Genomic DNA, 15970 nt, shown 5'->3' on the forward strand with positions numbered 1-15970 from the left:
TTTCGAAATATGAAACTTTGTCGTACCAGACATGCGAGTAATATACCTATGCCATTCAGGATTCTGTAAGCCAAGCAACGATCTGAGGAGTCAGTCTCTTTTTACTCGTCGACGCGAATGCACCACGCTTTCGACTTCTGTCTAACAAAATAAAGTACCAGTGTTAGCACCAACCGAGTCGCCGTTATTACCGGACCACTCCTTACCCACATATTGATTTTCAATAATTTTTTACTCAAATACTATCAGCTCTACGAAAGACAAAAATTGTTTATTTTTTTTCATAAAATTCTGAGAATTTTTTCAGAATTTTTTAATACTTATACGTATTTTCTCATGTTGGTAAAAATAGTTGTCAATAAGAAAATGCGGTACTAAAAATTTTTAAAAAACTCTGAAAAAATTCTTAGAGTCTCTAAATTTCTTAGAGTAAAATATCACTTTTTTGGAGTAAAAAGTCACTCTAAACATTCATGAAAAAATACTCAATCAAAATGGAGCGAAATTTCACTTTTTAAAAGAGTGAAATTGTTTACTCTTCATTTGGATTTATTCTTGAACTCTAAAAAGAGTGACTTTTCTCGGAGAGAGAATGTTTTGTAATCTAATCATAAAGTCGCAGGCATTTTTTGACTTCTTGAAATCTCTAAGCACTTTATCAGTACAGGAGTACAAATATATTAAAGATTGAAGACATGAATTCCGATTTATTACATTTTATTAACGTTTTCAGTAGAAATTAATTTCTTTTATTATTTTAAAGTATCTATATAAAATATCTTAACCTCTGTTCGTATCTTTTTGATTTCTATTTTATGTATGTACAAATGTATAAACTACCTTTGATAGATTCATTCCCGAGTTTATCAAACACTTAACATTGTTCATACACTCAAAACAACTAAACACAATGCTGTTAATAATTGGCAATTATAAACGACACTTGTATGAGAACAAGAACTGAGAAGGCATTAAATATGATTTAGCAAGATTTCTGCACTTTAAGTTGAAGTGAAATTTAGAGCATTAACAATTTTACTTTAAAAATAAGAGTGAAACTTTCCATTTTTTGTCTTAGTGCGAAAAAGTTCACTCTATTAAAGTGAATACTTCCTCCACGTAGAGTGAACTAGTCAGTGACTCCAGATTAGAGTGAAAATTTCACTGCAAAAAATTTAGAGAATATGAGAAAAAAATAAACAATTTTTGTCTGTTGCAGTTTTTTTTTTTGTAAAATGGATAGTATTTGAGAAAAAAAATTATTAAAGAATATTCAGTAATTTTCAATAATTAATATCTTGTTAACTATTGCGAAAATTGCAAAAAGATACAGGACTTTTCGACTCAGTTTAGTCTGTTCTGCCTGTCCACGAGCGGCAGAATTATCAAACATCTTGTATACACAAAGGGAAAAATATTGGATATTTGTGATTATAATTGCATAGAAAGAAACCATTTTTACGGTTATTATTATTACAATATTTGTAATAATAATCTTATATGTGTGCATAGTTAAAATAATTATAAATTTACAGTTGATCCAAGAAATGGATTATAAATTATAGTTAACATATAGTTAATGTAGACTATAAATTATAGTTAAATTATAGTATTTGCAATTATTGTTTCTCTCAATGTACTAATGCATTAATTATACATGATTATAATCAATTATACAGGGTGACTTTTTGACATATTGTTTTTGGGCAGAGCAGACTAAACTAAATTAAGAAGTCCTCTACTATTTTGTAATTTTTGCAATTACTTTTTTAGTTTTCAATAAATAAAATATTTAATCGGCATATAAAACTACTTTAAGATATTTTTAAGAGTTTTTAAAAAAGTTTTTTAAGATATTTCATAAAGAACTCTGAAAGAATTATCAAAGTTGTCTTATGTGTCGACTTTATTTGCTAATATTTAGATTAATTAATATTTCATTAACTATTGCAAAAACTGTAGAAATTTCTATAACTCTGTTTAGGTCGAGTCTATCTGTCTACAAGCGGTGTGTCAAAAAGTTTGAGACACTGTGTAAAAAGTAAGTTATATAAAATTGATAAACCAAACTTTGGTAAAAACTTTAATAAAAAGGTTAAAAAGAATTATAAAAAAGTGTAGAGAATGTAGATATTTCACACATGTGAATGATGTAAATACAATACAACTCTTTGATACTAAGAAAATGTGAATAATATCACGGATTTGACCGTGAAGATGCGGAACTTTCGCGTCAATTCTCGTAAGCCAATAAGAGAGAGATTGAAAGCAGGAGATGGAAAAAGAAGGACGAGATAAGATAGAACGAGAAAGACCAAGAGAGGGGTCAGATGAAATGACAGTGAACGTCTGACATCACTTAAAAGCCCGCTGATGCGTCTTTTCGTAAATGCGAGCTAACTCACAGTTTCGCGAAGTTTGTCGTCAATATCATACATATTTTCTCATCGTGAAGTATTTATATAAATACAAATGTATTATCTAGCATTTTCATAGTCGTACATAAAAATAACTAAAAAACATTTAAAAAAGTATTTGGTAATTTAATTTAGAAGTGAATCGTTATAAGCATGCATGCAATTTTTAGAGGTATGTAAATGAGAATATAAACAGAGAAAGAGTGAGAGAGAGAGAGAGAGAGAGAGAGAGATGTTTTAAATTTAGGAGTATAGATGAAATATAATGTAAAAAATAATGTTTTTGGAATCTTAAAGGTATCATTCTGAGTGGACATAGACTGGACATAACACTTATTGTTAGATTTCTTGATTCTTATCTAAAGAATATTTGACATTTTACCTTAAAAAAATTCTTATTGTTAATAATAATTCTGTATTCCAATGAAATATTCCAAAAATGTAGGCACACATATTGCTTTGAATTTTTTATTAAAATGTTCCCTTATATTAAAGCAAATCAACAAAAAGATCCTAAATGTATGTAATAATTATAATATAATGCCTTTAAAATTCATAAATTAGCTGTTTATATATTAGAATTTATTACATGTACAAAAATATATGTAAACGTTTCGATATAATATTATTTTCAATACAATACCACACCACTATACAACGACAAGATCTTTCTACTTATACTATTGCAATTCTTATTGCATTGCGATCCGTTAATATGTATTTTATTAATATCGTAAATGACTTAAATTTAAGGTTGAAACGTTTACATATATCTTTGTTCAAATAATGTAATAAATTTTAATTAACACACAAACAACTAGTGTATGGTTCTTAAAAGTATTCTGATTCTTATATTAAATTTAAGAATTTTATTTATAAGAAATTTTATATTATTATTAATTATATTTTAAATAAGTTTAAAATTAAAATCACGAATAAATATTTTTACATCTTAATGTTAATATCTAAAAAATCTATAACTTTAATCATATTTTTTAGGAAATCGTTGTTTTAAAAAATTCGAAAGCAATTATTTTGTTTTTAATAAAAAAGATGTTCACCAGAAAATTTTGGATTAATAAAAAAATATTTCAGTATTTATAAATAATGCAAGAAACTTTTTGTCCTTGCGAAACAATTTCTTTATAAGAAAATAATACTATATCAAATTTGATTAATTTCATATTTAAAATTCCAATTTAATTCGACACGCGAGTAGAAGCAATGCCCCAGTTTTTAACTTTTATATAGGAATATTTCGAAAAATATAAAAGATACGAAAGAATGTTTCAGATAAAATTTATATGGTTTAATGGAACATAAATAATGCAAAAATCAATTTAAAAAAATCAAGTTTTCAAAAGTTTGACTATTAAAAAAAATGGAATTATGGTTCATTATATGATTTCTCTAATTATTCTACAATAAAAATAAATAATTAAAATAATATATATCGATAAATTAATAGTTTATGAAATATTTTACATTTTATTCTTCTACATTTTCACACAAAACATAAAGTGTCTTGTAAACTACAAATATGTTTTTTTTATAAAAGTGCCTTAATACTTTTATGGTTTGAAGAATGAAATGAATTAATATAATGAAAAATGTAGTTGCTGTTTAAAAAAGTTATTTTGTAAAGACTATTATGCATATTACAAATTATATCATTTTTGTGACAATTATTTATTTTTTTAAATGACACACTGTATATATGGTTAATAGAGGCTTTCATATGCTCTCGTATATTCATTGGATTTCTGACGCAGCAGGAAATGTAGAAAACGGAGAAGTACGTCACGTATTAGGTTCATGGTATTAAGTTCATTTTATACACTATAATATTTAGTATTAGAATTTTATGTACGTATATATTATTTTAATATTTACGATAGAAGGTATTATTAAAAATCAGATTAAATGTTAATAAATAGTAATACGAATACTCGAACATATAATGTTTTAATTAAATATTAATATGCAACAATATATTAATATATAATAAGATATCTTAATTTACATTTACAATATCATAATATATGTGTTTATATGCTTATGTTGTATTTTATTAATTGAACTCATAGAAATAATAAATACTTCTTATAAATATGTGATAATGAGGTACACACGCGCGCGTACGCACTCACGCACTCATGCATGCACGCACGCACGCACGTTTATTCAAATCCTTTCAAGCATTTTAATGCAAAATTATAGCTCTACCTATAATTTAATGTCGTCTAGTTGTAGAGTATGAGCAGATAATTCAGATAATTTCGTGATTGTATAGAAAAATTTTAACAATATAAAGACTAAAATGTACGAATAAAAAAATTTTATATTTATTTTTTATATTAGTTTATTACATTTACTAAATTTGTTTAATATATTTCTAAATCTACATAAAATTTTATAAATGTAAACATGAAAGTATCATAAATATCGTATAGTGACATAAATTTACGCAAAGTTTATTTGCCTTTTATATTAGATTGTTTAATATGGGCTTTATGCGTGTATGGTGATTATGACGTGCATACTACTACCGCCTGCGCGCTGTAAAGAGATAAACGCTATGGCGAGATCTCATGTGACTCGAGAGAACGAATGAACATGGGTGAATTTAAAACAGTCGTAAGCGTGCTGCGCATACGTGCGCTCGATGTCAGCTGGAAGAACGCAGAAAAATTACCATTATTTTTAAAGGTATGCTACTTTATTCTTTATAGTAAAAAGGAACGAAATTACGCATTTTTAATTACTATTAAGTATAATTTTAATTTTCTTTAGTAATGCAATGTCTGTACTCTAATAATTAATCAATTACTAGATATAAACAATTATAAATGTACGATACAAGAAAAGATAATAAATTTTCAATTGTCTGATAATAAATTAAATAAAAATTAAGCTTGAGTACATATATATTTTTGAATCTCTTCTTATGAACAGATACAGTACATTTTTCTTTTGCTTGAAAATACATTTCTTAACGAAATTTTATTAAAATAGAAATCTTCTATTAGAAGATAGTATTATTAGAATTTAATTTTAATATAATTGCAAAATGTATAATATTTTACGAAAAAGGATATGAATATTAGTAATATCAATATTAGTCATATTATACTCAAATAAAAAATAAATAGAGAGATAATATCTAATTAAATATAATTTAGAATTAATTAAAAATAATAGTAGTTTAATGGAAAATATGATAACAAAGTCAATTAATCAGATATTTTATTTGTTTAAGTAAAACAAGTAAAATAATTAAGGCTCAGAATTTCAAAAAAAATATAAAAGAAAAAAAAATAGCCGTTTATTTTTATATAATACACATAAAATTTGTAAAATTATTTCGAATATTTATATTTCATATATTATATACATATTTATATTTCAAATATAAATATGTGATGTGTAAAAAATGAGATATTTAATTATCAAATGTAATTTCTTATTTATCCAGGAAGGATAAAAGCTCAAAGGTTAAGGAAATCAAGTGCAAAATAAGCAACATTCCTTTTCAAAGATTAAATCGATATTATTACATTTCAACTAATAAGAAAAGAAATAACAAAAAATAAAATAAAGACAAACAATCGATTCAAATTGATTAAGATTGAAAAAAATGTTAACAAGGATAGCGATAAGATATCTACATAAAAATAAATCTCAATAAATGTAAAAAAGAAAGAGTGTGCTATCGAAATGGAAATGAAATAAATTCTTTCCAAGTGATTTTCTTTTTAAAGAAGAAAAAGAAGATGGATGAATCGCCGAAACTCTTTCAACTTCCGGGAACTATCGAGGAAGAGGAAGAAGTGGAACAGCAGAGGAAGACAGAATATCAAACGAAAGAATTGCTAGACAACGCAGCGGAATCTCTTCTTTCAGATCGAAAAAGCGTCTCAACACTTTCCAATTTACCAAGAAATGTCACTCTCATCAGAGTTAGCACTCAGAGTAGCAGTATCACCGGCGGTATTGGTAGACAGGACTCCACCAGGTAAAAATCTATCTGATTTAGATCATCTTTCTTTCTGATGTTTGTTTATCTTTTATTCAGATAATGCAGATTCTATTTATGTTAAAAATATTGAATAAAGTCACGAGTCTATTGCAAAATTATTTATTTTTGACAAAGACTTATGCTAAAACATATGCGTCATTTGTCGATTACGTAAATATTGGCAACTTTGCTCAACAAGTGCTGTCTCTACAGTTTTAAACAGATTAGACAAAAAAATAGAGTGATGTATTTCGATTGTTAAAATGTTTAACTTATACAAATATTACAAAAAGAATTTCATTAGACCGTACATGTGAGTACACAACCAATAGGAAATAAAAATGTCGAAGCCGGATATTAAGTGTTTAAATAATTCGATCTACATTTGTCATCACGAAAATTGCGCGCCGAATTGATTTTTCGTTTTTATATATTTATTTAAACGCAAAACTTGACAAAATTGTAGTACTAATATAATAATTTGATGTTGATAGACATCTTGGAAAGATCTTAATATTGCTGATAAATGTCCGAAAAATCAATCATTTGACGAACAATTTTTATAATGACATATATAGTATCAAATTATTTAAGCACTTAAGATCCAACTTCTATCATTAAATACTTTTATTTTCTATTCGTGTATTCATATGTACCGTTTTACGAGATTTTCTTCGATACTTTTACATACATCATCTGAAAAAGACGTTTTGTTTCTACTGGTTATATTGCAAAAAATATTACTAAGGTTTCGGTAGTCTAAATTAAGTTTGATAAAATTTATAATATGACATATATTTTTATGATAATTTCATTTTCTACTGTACATCTAATATTAATTATTAAGTAATTAGAAACTATATATAAAGAAGTATATACTATATGTTTTACATTCAAGATATTGAGGATAGTCATATTAAGAAATTTTTCTTGTTTGACATTTGTAGCTAAAATTAGAAAATAACATGCAAAAGTTTTATAGCAGGAATTTTGGGGGATTTTCCTATATTGTTTGATAAGAACTAATTTTAATAAGAAACAATTAATATTAGGAAAAAATCAATTTTTAAACAAGTAAATAAAAAATTTAAATTACCATATTTAAAAAATCTTAAAAAATTCTTAAAAATGCTTCAATATACATAGAATATGGTATCATAAAGAAAATTTTGTTGGCTCCATTTGTAAACGAATATTTTTTTCTAAAACAAAGTTGGAATTATTTCAGCCTAATCTCTGTAAAACAAATAAATTTTTATATTAATGCTTCTTTTTACATTGAATTTTTCAAGGTATTATTGCTCAATTTTTTATTAGCAATTGTATAAGAAATATTCTAAAAAAAATTATGTTTATAAAAATTTTATTATATTTTTTAATTTTTACTACAAAAATGTCAAAAAAAAACTTCTTAAAACATCTACTTCAACAATATCATAGACGCAAAGCATATATTACTTATCTTTCTTTACCTTCAATTTTATAAAATATATATAAGTTATAATATGTATACATATATTGTATATGTATTAATAATGCTTTGATGATCTTTTAAACAGAATTTTTTGTTAAATTTTTAAATCTCAAGAAATTCTTTTTTAAGTGGATCCCTGAATCTGTCACGTGAGTGTATGTGTGTGTGTGTGTGTGTGTGTGTGTGTGTGGCCCGCGCGCGCGGGCGTGTATACAGGGTGTCCAGAAAGTTTTTGCCGCTTTTATTAGATAGAGCGGACTAAACTGAGTCAAAAAGTTCTCTACCATTTTGTAATTTTCGTAATAGTTAACAAGACATTAATTATTAAAAATTGCCAAATATTGGTCTTGAATAATTTTTTACTCAAATGCTATTAACTTTACACACACACACACACACGCACGCACGCACGCACGCACGCACGCACGCACGCACGCATAAAACAGAGAATTACCTAAAAAATACGAGGGTCGTTTGAAAAATTTTGAGCCTCAATATAAAGATAGCATTGTATTTTGCAAGGTACCTGTGAAAATTGTAGCCATTTTGAATGCTCAGTTGTTGTTTAAGAGTCATTTGTGTTAGTCGATGTCAGTTTTTGTAAAAATGGAAAAATAATAATAAATAACGGGCACAGTAAGAGTCAACACATTTCTTTGAAATTAACAATTTCATTCTGCGATTTTTTCGTTATGTTAATGTCTGAAGAGGGCTCGATCCGGTAGCCGAAACTTGTAACTTGTAATCATTTTCGTAATTTCGATTCTAATTTTTGCGTTATGTAATTTTACCTCTGTTAATTATAATATATTTTTTTGTTAATTCCAAAGAAAAATGGAAAAAATCGGATAAAATGGAATATCGACGATCACTATAACAAAAATTTACGAATATGCTTCTCCGCATGTGCTCTCTGAAGAGAGAAACTTTTGAGGCGAACATATACACACATGCATAAATGTCGTATCTGTGTGCATGAACACTAGTATGCACTGAAGACAGTTTAAATGTGACAACAGCATGTCTCGCCACTCGGCGTACGAGAATTCCATCAAATTTCAAATTTGGACTAACCTAGTTCAGAAACGGCATCGCTTCCCAGGGGGAAGGTCATTTCCATTTGTTCAGGATCGAAATGACCTTCCATTTAAATAAAGTTTCTATGATATTTTTACATTACATATTTATTTAAAAAAAAATTTGTAAAAGATTTTCGCCGCAAAATATTAAAACGTCGACAAGGCTTGATATAGGAGTTTACGTGTTAAAAATTGAAACTTTGAAAGTGAATATCTCCATTTCGGCACCGATAGGGTCTTTGAAATTTTAGTCATATATAGATAAAATTATTTTAAACATAATATTTAAATTTCAAAAAAATCTGTAGAAACTCAATTTCTTGGAGAAATACCTTAATTACCTACCCGTATTCATCAGATCTGATCCCTAACGACTTTTTCCTGTTTCCTAGGCTCAAAGTTAAGCTCGAAGGATACAAATTTTCATTAATCGAAAACACTGACATCAACTGGCACAAATAACTCTCAAACAACAACTGAGCGTCTAAAATTGTTACAATTTTTACAGATATTTTGTAAAACGATTGTTGTACGATTATAGTACTAGAATAGTTTTGATGAATATCCCATCTTCATGTTGAGGCTCAAAACTTTTCAAACGATCTTCGTATTATATGTGTATGAATATAAAATTTCGTTACGTTACATGTCCAGTATACAACATTGTAACATACATTGTAAAGTACAATGATAATATTTAATGTCTCGCATTATGAATTTAATAAGTAGCGATTGATAAGGATTATAGCAGATAAATGATAAACATATATGGGTAATTCTTTTACAAATCGAACACCTGTCTGATCGACACCTCTTCGATTTGACTGAAACTTTTTTTACGGATTCTATGTCGAAAAAAAAGAGATACGTGTCCGAGGAATTTTTTTTTATTTGCATATTTTCGATAATACAAGTGATCGAACATTTGAGAATGGCAAGTTTTTTGGCTTGGAGACTCATTTTCATAAATCCATAGGTCCGAATCTTTAAGAGCTACAAAATTTTCACCAATTGCACTTTTGTAGCTGAAGGACTGAACTGTAAGAAAAAAATTTTTTTTACAAAAAATACTAACAAATTTATATTGTTATTAACAATTTAATTGTTTAAATCGATTTTTAACAAACGCCCCCAAAACGAATCAAGTTTTTAGTATTTTTATCGCATTCTCCGTCAAATTTTACGTCAAAAACATGTTTTCAAAATATGGTACCTTTTCAATTATTATTGTTAAAATATTAATTTATATAGCGCGTAACGGCCAAAAAAACGGTTTTTTGCTAATAAAACGAAATCTGTAACTCGTATCAAAAAAAGTTAAATGTAAAAGTTGTAGATAATTGACAGATCTACAACTTTTCTCGAAAATTTTTTTTGACATAACCTCAAAATTTTAAATTAAATTGCAAAAAATGTTAAAAATCAGCTTTGTAACAATTATTTCTTGACAATTTGCATAAAAAAAAGTTTATGGGTAATTAATTTCGAATCGAATCTCCTGACATGTTAGAAAACCAATCTTGATTGAAAAAAAATTATTATCAAGCTTTGAAAAAAAAATCTATCCAGTGCGTCATGTAATATCGCCCTGTTGGTTGTATTAGCCACCACTGCCATGAAAGACTTTGATAAATAATAATAGATCACTATGGATTACGGATCTCACTTTAGGCGGACTTCCCCGCGAAATTTTAAAAATATGCAAAAATTAAAAAACCAATATTAAACCAAAAAACCATTGGAGAAATAATTATGAATGCTAAGAAACGAAGTTCCAAAAAATACATAATTTCAAAATATAAAATAAATCCCACATGTCAAAGTTACGCACTGGATGGATTTTTTTTTCAACGCTTCATAATAATTTTTTTTCAATCAAGATTGGTTTTCTAACATGTCAGGAGATTCGATTCGAAATTAATTACCCATAAACTTTTTTTTATGCAAATTGTCAAGAAATAATTGTTACAAAGCTGATTTTTAACATTTTTTGCAATTTAATTTAAAATTTTGAGGTTATGTCAAAAAAAATTTTCGAGAAAAGTTGTAGATCTGTCAATTATCTACAACTTTTACATTTAACTTTTTTTGATACGAGTTACAGATTTCGTTTTATTAGCAAAAAACCGTTTTTTTGGCCGTTACGCGCTATATAAATTAATATTTTAACAATAATAATTGAAAAGGTACCATATTTTGAAAACATGTTTTTGACGTAAAATTTGACGGAGAATGCGATAAAAATACTAAAAACTTGATTCGTTTTGGGGGCGTTTGTTAAAAATCGATTTAAACAATTAAATTGTTAATAACAATATAAATTTGTTAGTATTTTTTGAAAAAAAATTTTTTTCTTACAGTTCAGTCCTTCAGCTACAAAAGTGCAATTGGTGAAAATTTTGTAGCTCTTAAAGATTCGGACCTATGGATTTATGAAAATGAGTCTCCAAGCCAAAAAACTTGCCATTCTCAAATGTTCGATCACTTGTATTATCGAAAATATGCAAATAAAAAAAAATTCCTCGGACACGTATCTCTTTTTTTTCGACATAGAATCCGTAAAAAAAGTTTCAGTCAAATCGAAGAGGTGTCGATCAGACAGGTGTTCGATTTGTAAAAGAATTACCCATATATGGTAATCTTGTTAGCGCATGCACATATATGCAAAACGTATGAAACATCAATTGCACGTTAATTAGGCTCGATGATGACAGACTTCATTCTCGTATTTATTACTATATTAACTTTAATCATTTGCAAGCAAGGTTCTTACAAGGCAAGAAGAAATTTTCTTGTCACAAAAACGCTTCTGCTTCTACATATTCGATATAAAAATGACTAAATTTTGTTATCATTAAGTATCAATTATTTGATAATATAATGTAATAAAATTTATTTTCATTTTTTACTAAAATACAGAATTTTGTTGAATATATTTGCTAGTAAAAGCTTTATTTATTTATCACATTTGAAACCAATTTAAATTATTATTAAACAAACAAATATATATTATAGAAGCTATATAGTCTGCTGTTGCAACGAAATTATTAGATATTATTATTTTAATGACAAATTAATAGCATAACTATTTTTGATAAATAGTATTATTAACAAATCTTATTTTATCTATATAATAAATGAAATTTATTGTAATAACATAGGAAAGTCAAATATGAACGATATCTTCTGCGAATAAAACAATTGAAAAATGTGTTAACACTATAAGTGTTTATATAAAATTACATAAGAGAAAAAGCAATGCGTAATAATTAATCATATTGTTATAATTGCCACGTAGTAATCAATACATATTAAGACAAAAGAAAATTTATTAGCAGAATACTTTATACATGGGTCAAATATAAACAATACTATTTTTTGTGTGAATATAAATCAATCATGTAGATAAAGAGAGACGTATTTACATTGAGTGCCAGGTGGAGATGTTTGCTGACGTTCTAAGTACATGTGGTCTTCCAACAGTTGTTACAGTTGTTACTATATTAGTTTCGATCCCTACATAAATAGCACCGTTGCGCAAGTTCTAGCTCATGCGTTGATCAAGTTTCTTGAGAGTGAAAATGTTAAAGCCATTGAAATTTGGTGTAAACTGCGTGCACAATTCAGAGAAGAGATGCTATCGAAAATGTAAGAGCGTACCAGCATTCGGTACTATTTATTTGAATATCGTAATAACGACTAGAGAAACAACTGCAGTAAGGCCACAACTATGTAGGGCGTGAATAGATACGAGGGTGGTCCCAGAAGTACCCGACCTAACAAAGAAAACACAAAAAATTTGGGAAAAAATATCTTTATTTCTCAACACATAGTCTCCTTTTAGCTCGACTTTACACTTTTCCCAGCGATGTTCAATAGCTTCGATGGCCTGTTTATAGTAAGAACCGTTGAACTCCTCAAAATAGCCATTAACCGCAGACTCCACTTCTTCATTGTTGGTAAATCTTCTACCACCGAGCCATTTTTTTCAAGTTTGGAAAGAGAAAATAATCCGAGGGGGCTAAATCTGGCGAATAGGGTGCGTGGGGAAGCAATTCGAACTTTAACTCATTGATTTTGGCCATCGCGATAATGGATGTGTGAACTGGTGCATTGTCTTGATGAAATAACACTTTCTTTTTCGCCAAATGTGGCTGTTTTTCTTTGATTTCATCACCCAAACGCTGCAATAAGTTCGCATAATATTCGCCATTGATTGTTCTTCCTTTCTGAAGGTAATCAATGAAAATTATGCCACGCGCATCCCAGAAAACTGACGCCATGACCTTGCCTGCCGATGGAACTGTTTTTGTTTTCTTCGAAGCCGATTCCCCCTTTTCAGTCCATTGCTTCGACTGTTCCTTCGTTTCAGGTGTGAAGTGGTGGACCCATGTTTCATCCATGGTTATGAATCGGCGCAAAAATTCGGCTTTGTTGCTGCGAAACATCGCCAAACACTCGATTGAAACATCTCGACGCTGCTTTTGTTCGATTGTGAGCAAGCGCGATACCCACCTTGCGCACAGCTTTCTCATCTTCAAATTTTCAGCCAATATGCGATGTACAGCACTTTTTGAAATGTTTACCATGTCTGCTAGCTCGCGCACTTTCAATCGACGGTCACCCAATACCATTTTGTGAATTTTCCTCACCATTTCTGGAATGGCCACCTCACTTGGTCGACCACTGCGATGTTCGTCTTCGCAGCTCGTACGGCCTCGTTTAAACTCTGCCACTCAATATTTTACTGTTGTAAACGAAGGAGCAGACTTCTCCAGAGTAGAATCCAGCTCGGCTTTGATATTGGTTGGGCTAAGACCTTTCAAATGAAAGTATTGTATCACATAACGATGACCAATTTTTTCCATCTTTGCAAATTCACCGAGATCGTCCACTATTGATGGCTGCCAAACAAATACTGAACAACGTAGCGTCTTCAAACTTCATAGTTAAGCTTTAGAAAGTTGGTGCTTTCCCCTACAGTGATTTTTTTTATACAACAACCGCCAGGTCTGTACGTCAGGTCGGATACTTTTGGGACCACTCTCGTACCTCTACCTATCACTCACCATCTACTAATGTTAATTTGTATTTATAAAAAAAAAATATGATTTATATTTAACCTCTACGTATAAAGTATGTTGTTAGAAAATTGTCTTCTTTCTATGTATTGATTGTTACATGGCTATATAACGATATAAATAATTATTACGTATTGATTTTTCTCTTATATAATACTTATATAATATACTATAATTATATATGATTATATAAAAAATTAACATTTTATATATAATTTTTTATATATGATTATTAGATTGCTTAGAAAAAAAAAATTTTTTTAATCGGTTATTTAGCTCAAAAGCTTCCATTTTATGCTAAAAGAACACTCCAAAAATTTGTATTAAAAAATATTAAAATTTAAAAGCTAGTGAACGATTTTTAAATCAAAGTTTCGATTTTCCTTAATATGTTTAATTTGATGCAAAAATGGCTTAATCCAAATTTCAAATGTGCTACTGTTTTTTAAATTACTGAACACTATGCAATAGTTTATTTAACCCTACAATATACGCTTTAAGAAATATAATCTGATTAATGTGAAAAAATGATCAAATTTCGAGTTCAAGGTCGGTTTTAGCATGATCTCAAGCGTTCAAATTGTATCATTTTTTCACATTAATCGGATTGTATTTTTTAAAGCATATATCGTAAAGTCAAATAAACTATTACATCGTGTTCAGCGAGTAAATGAACGTTTTTGATAAAAATTTAGGGGTATTCTTTTGGCACGAAATGGAAGCTTTTGAGCTAAGTGGCTGATTAAAAAAAAAATTTTTTTTTCCTTGGGAGTCTAATGATTATATATAAAATATGTCCATATACATAACATTTTTTCCTGTGAAAGGTATAGATTTTGATAATAATTGATAATTTTGCAACTATCAAAGCACGAAAAATATTATTGTGATTTTAACTATATCTTGTTTGTAACATATATGTAAATCTATATGTTTATAATGTATATAACTCCTTTCCTACATGTGTTTGTATTAAATGAATATTAATATACGAGTATTACTGTTAATTAATATTATTTTTTATTATAGCTTCCGTGTCATAAAAAAATATTTTTTATTAAGGGGCGTATTTTTTTTACCTCAGAAAATGTCTAGTCCCGGCTTTGGCCTTGATCTTGTTATATACTGTCAATTAAGGACACTCCCTTGAGTTACCTCCAGAGTTTTAGCCATCGCTTATTATTCATTAAAAGTTATTAACAAATAAAATTAATTATTCATTTTTATAACAACATTTTTAAAACAATACATGTATGATGTATTAAGTTTGGAAAGTTTGTTTCAAATCTTGAGTGAATATCAATTGCACACGCCATTTGCGCATAAACCAATCACAGCGAAGATTCTTGTTAGTGTGAAACAGCACATTGCAAGTGTTCATATGTTCCACTAGCTGCTATTCACGATTTCGTGTGGCACTCAGATATTCAGTCAAATTGAAAATTCTTTAGGTAATCATACACGGATTGTGTTCTAAAAATTGTGTCAAAAATATTCTTTTTAGTTACAAGGTTGGTATCGCTGTAACTAACATAGATTTGTTCTGTAAGGGATTAGCTAACACCGTGATTTCCATTTCCGTCTTATGAGCAAAAATATTATTTTTTACTTTTGTTACAATGTAGTTAATTATTATCATTATTTATCATTATTAAATATTTATAAAAACACTATGGCCATATTTAAGCAATATGGACCGAATATTGGACCGATTAGAATAAATTTAATTAAATAAAAGAATTCTACAATATATTCGGTCACGCGGTATGCAAAATTACAAAATATAAATCACGACAATGATAATTTGTAGTACTGATTATCATTTTTTATGTTGATGCAAGTATCATTAGCTTATATATATATATATATATATATATATATATATATATATATACACAGAA

The 15970-nt window shown here is 28.0% G+C and overlaps 1 protein-coding gene across 1 annotated transcript in view; it reads left to right on the forward strand.

Annotated features, from left to right (window-relative positions):
* The first annotated feature begins 2520 nt into the window (after window positions 1-2520).
* Window positions 2521-15970, forward strand: part of LOC108747778 (G protein-activated inward rectifier potassium channel 3-like) — a 69815-nt gene continuing 56365 nt past the window's right edge. The window contains exons 1-3 of the mRNA XM_018485547.1: window positions 2521-2589; window positions 4912-5126; window positions 6179-6432. Of these exons, the coding sequence (XP_018341049.1) occupies window positions 5028-5126; window positions 6179-6432 (353 nt within the window). The 5' untranslated portion in view covers window positions 2521-2589; window positions 4912-5027. The remainder of the gene's footprint in view (window positions 2590-4911; window positions 5127-6178; window positions 6433-15970) is intronic.

The sequence above is a fragment of the Trachymyrmex septentrionalis genome, unplaced genomic scaffold (assembly GCF_001594115.1).
Source record: "Trachymyrmex septentrionalis isolate Tsep2-gDNA-1 unplaced genomic scaffold, Tsep1.0 scaffold108, whole genome shotgun sequence".
Lineage (NCBI taxonomy): Eukaryota > Metazoa > Arthropoda > Insecta > Hymenoptera > Formicidae > Trachymyrmex > Trachymyrmex septentrionalis.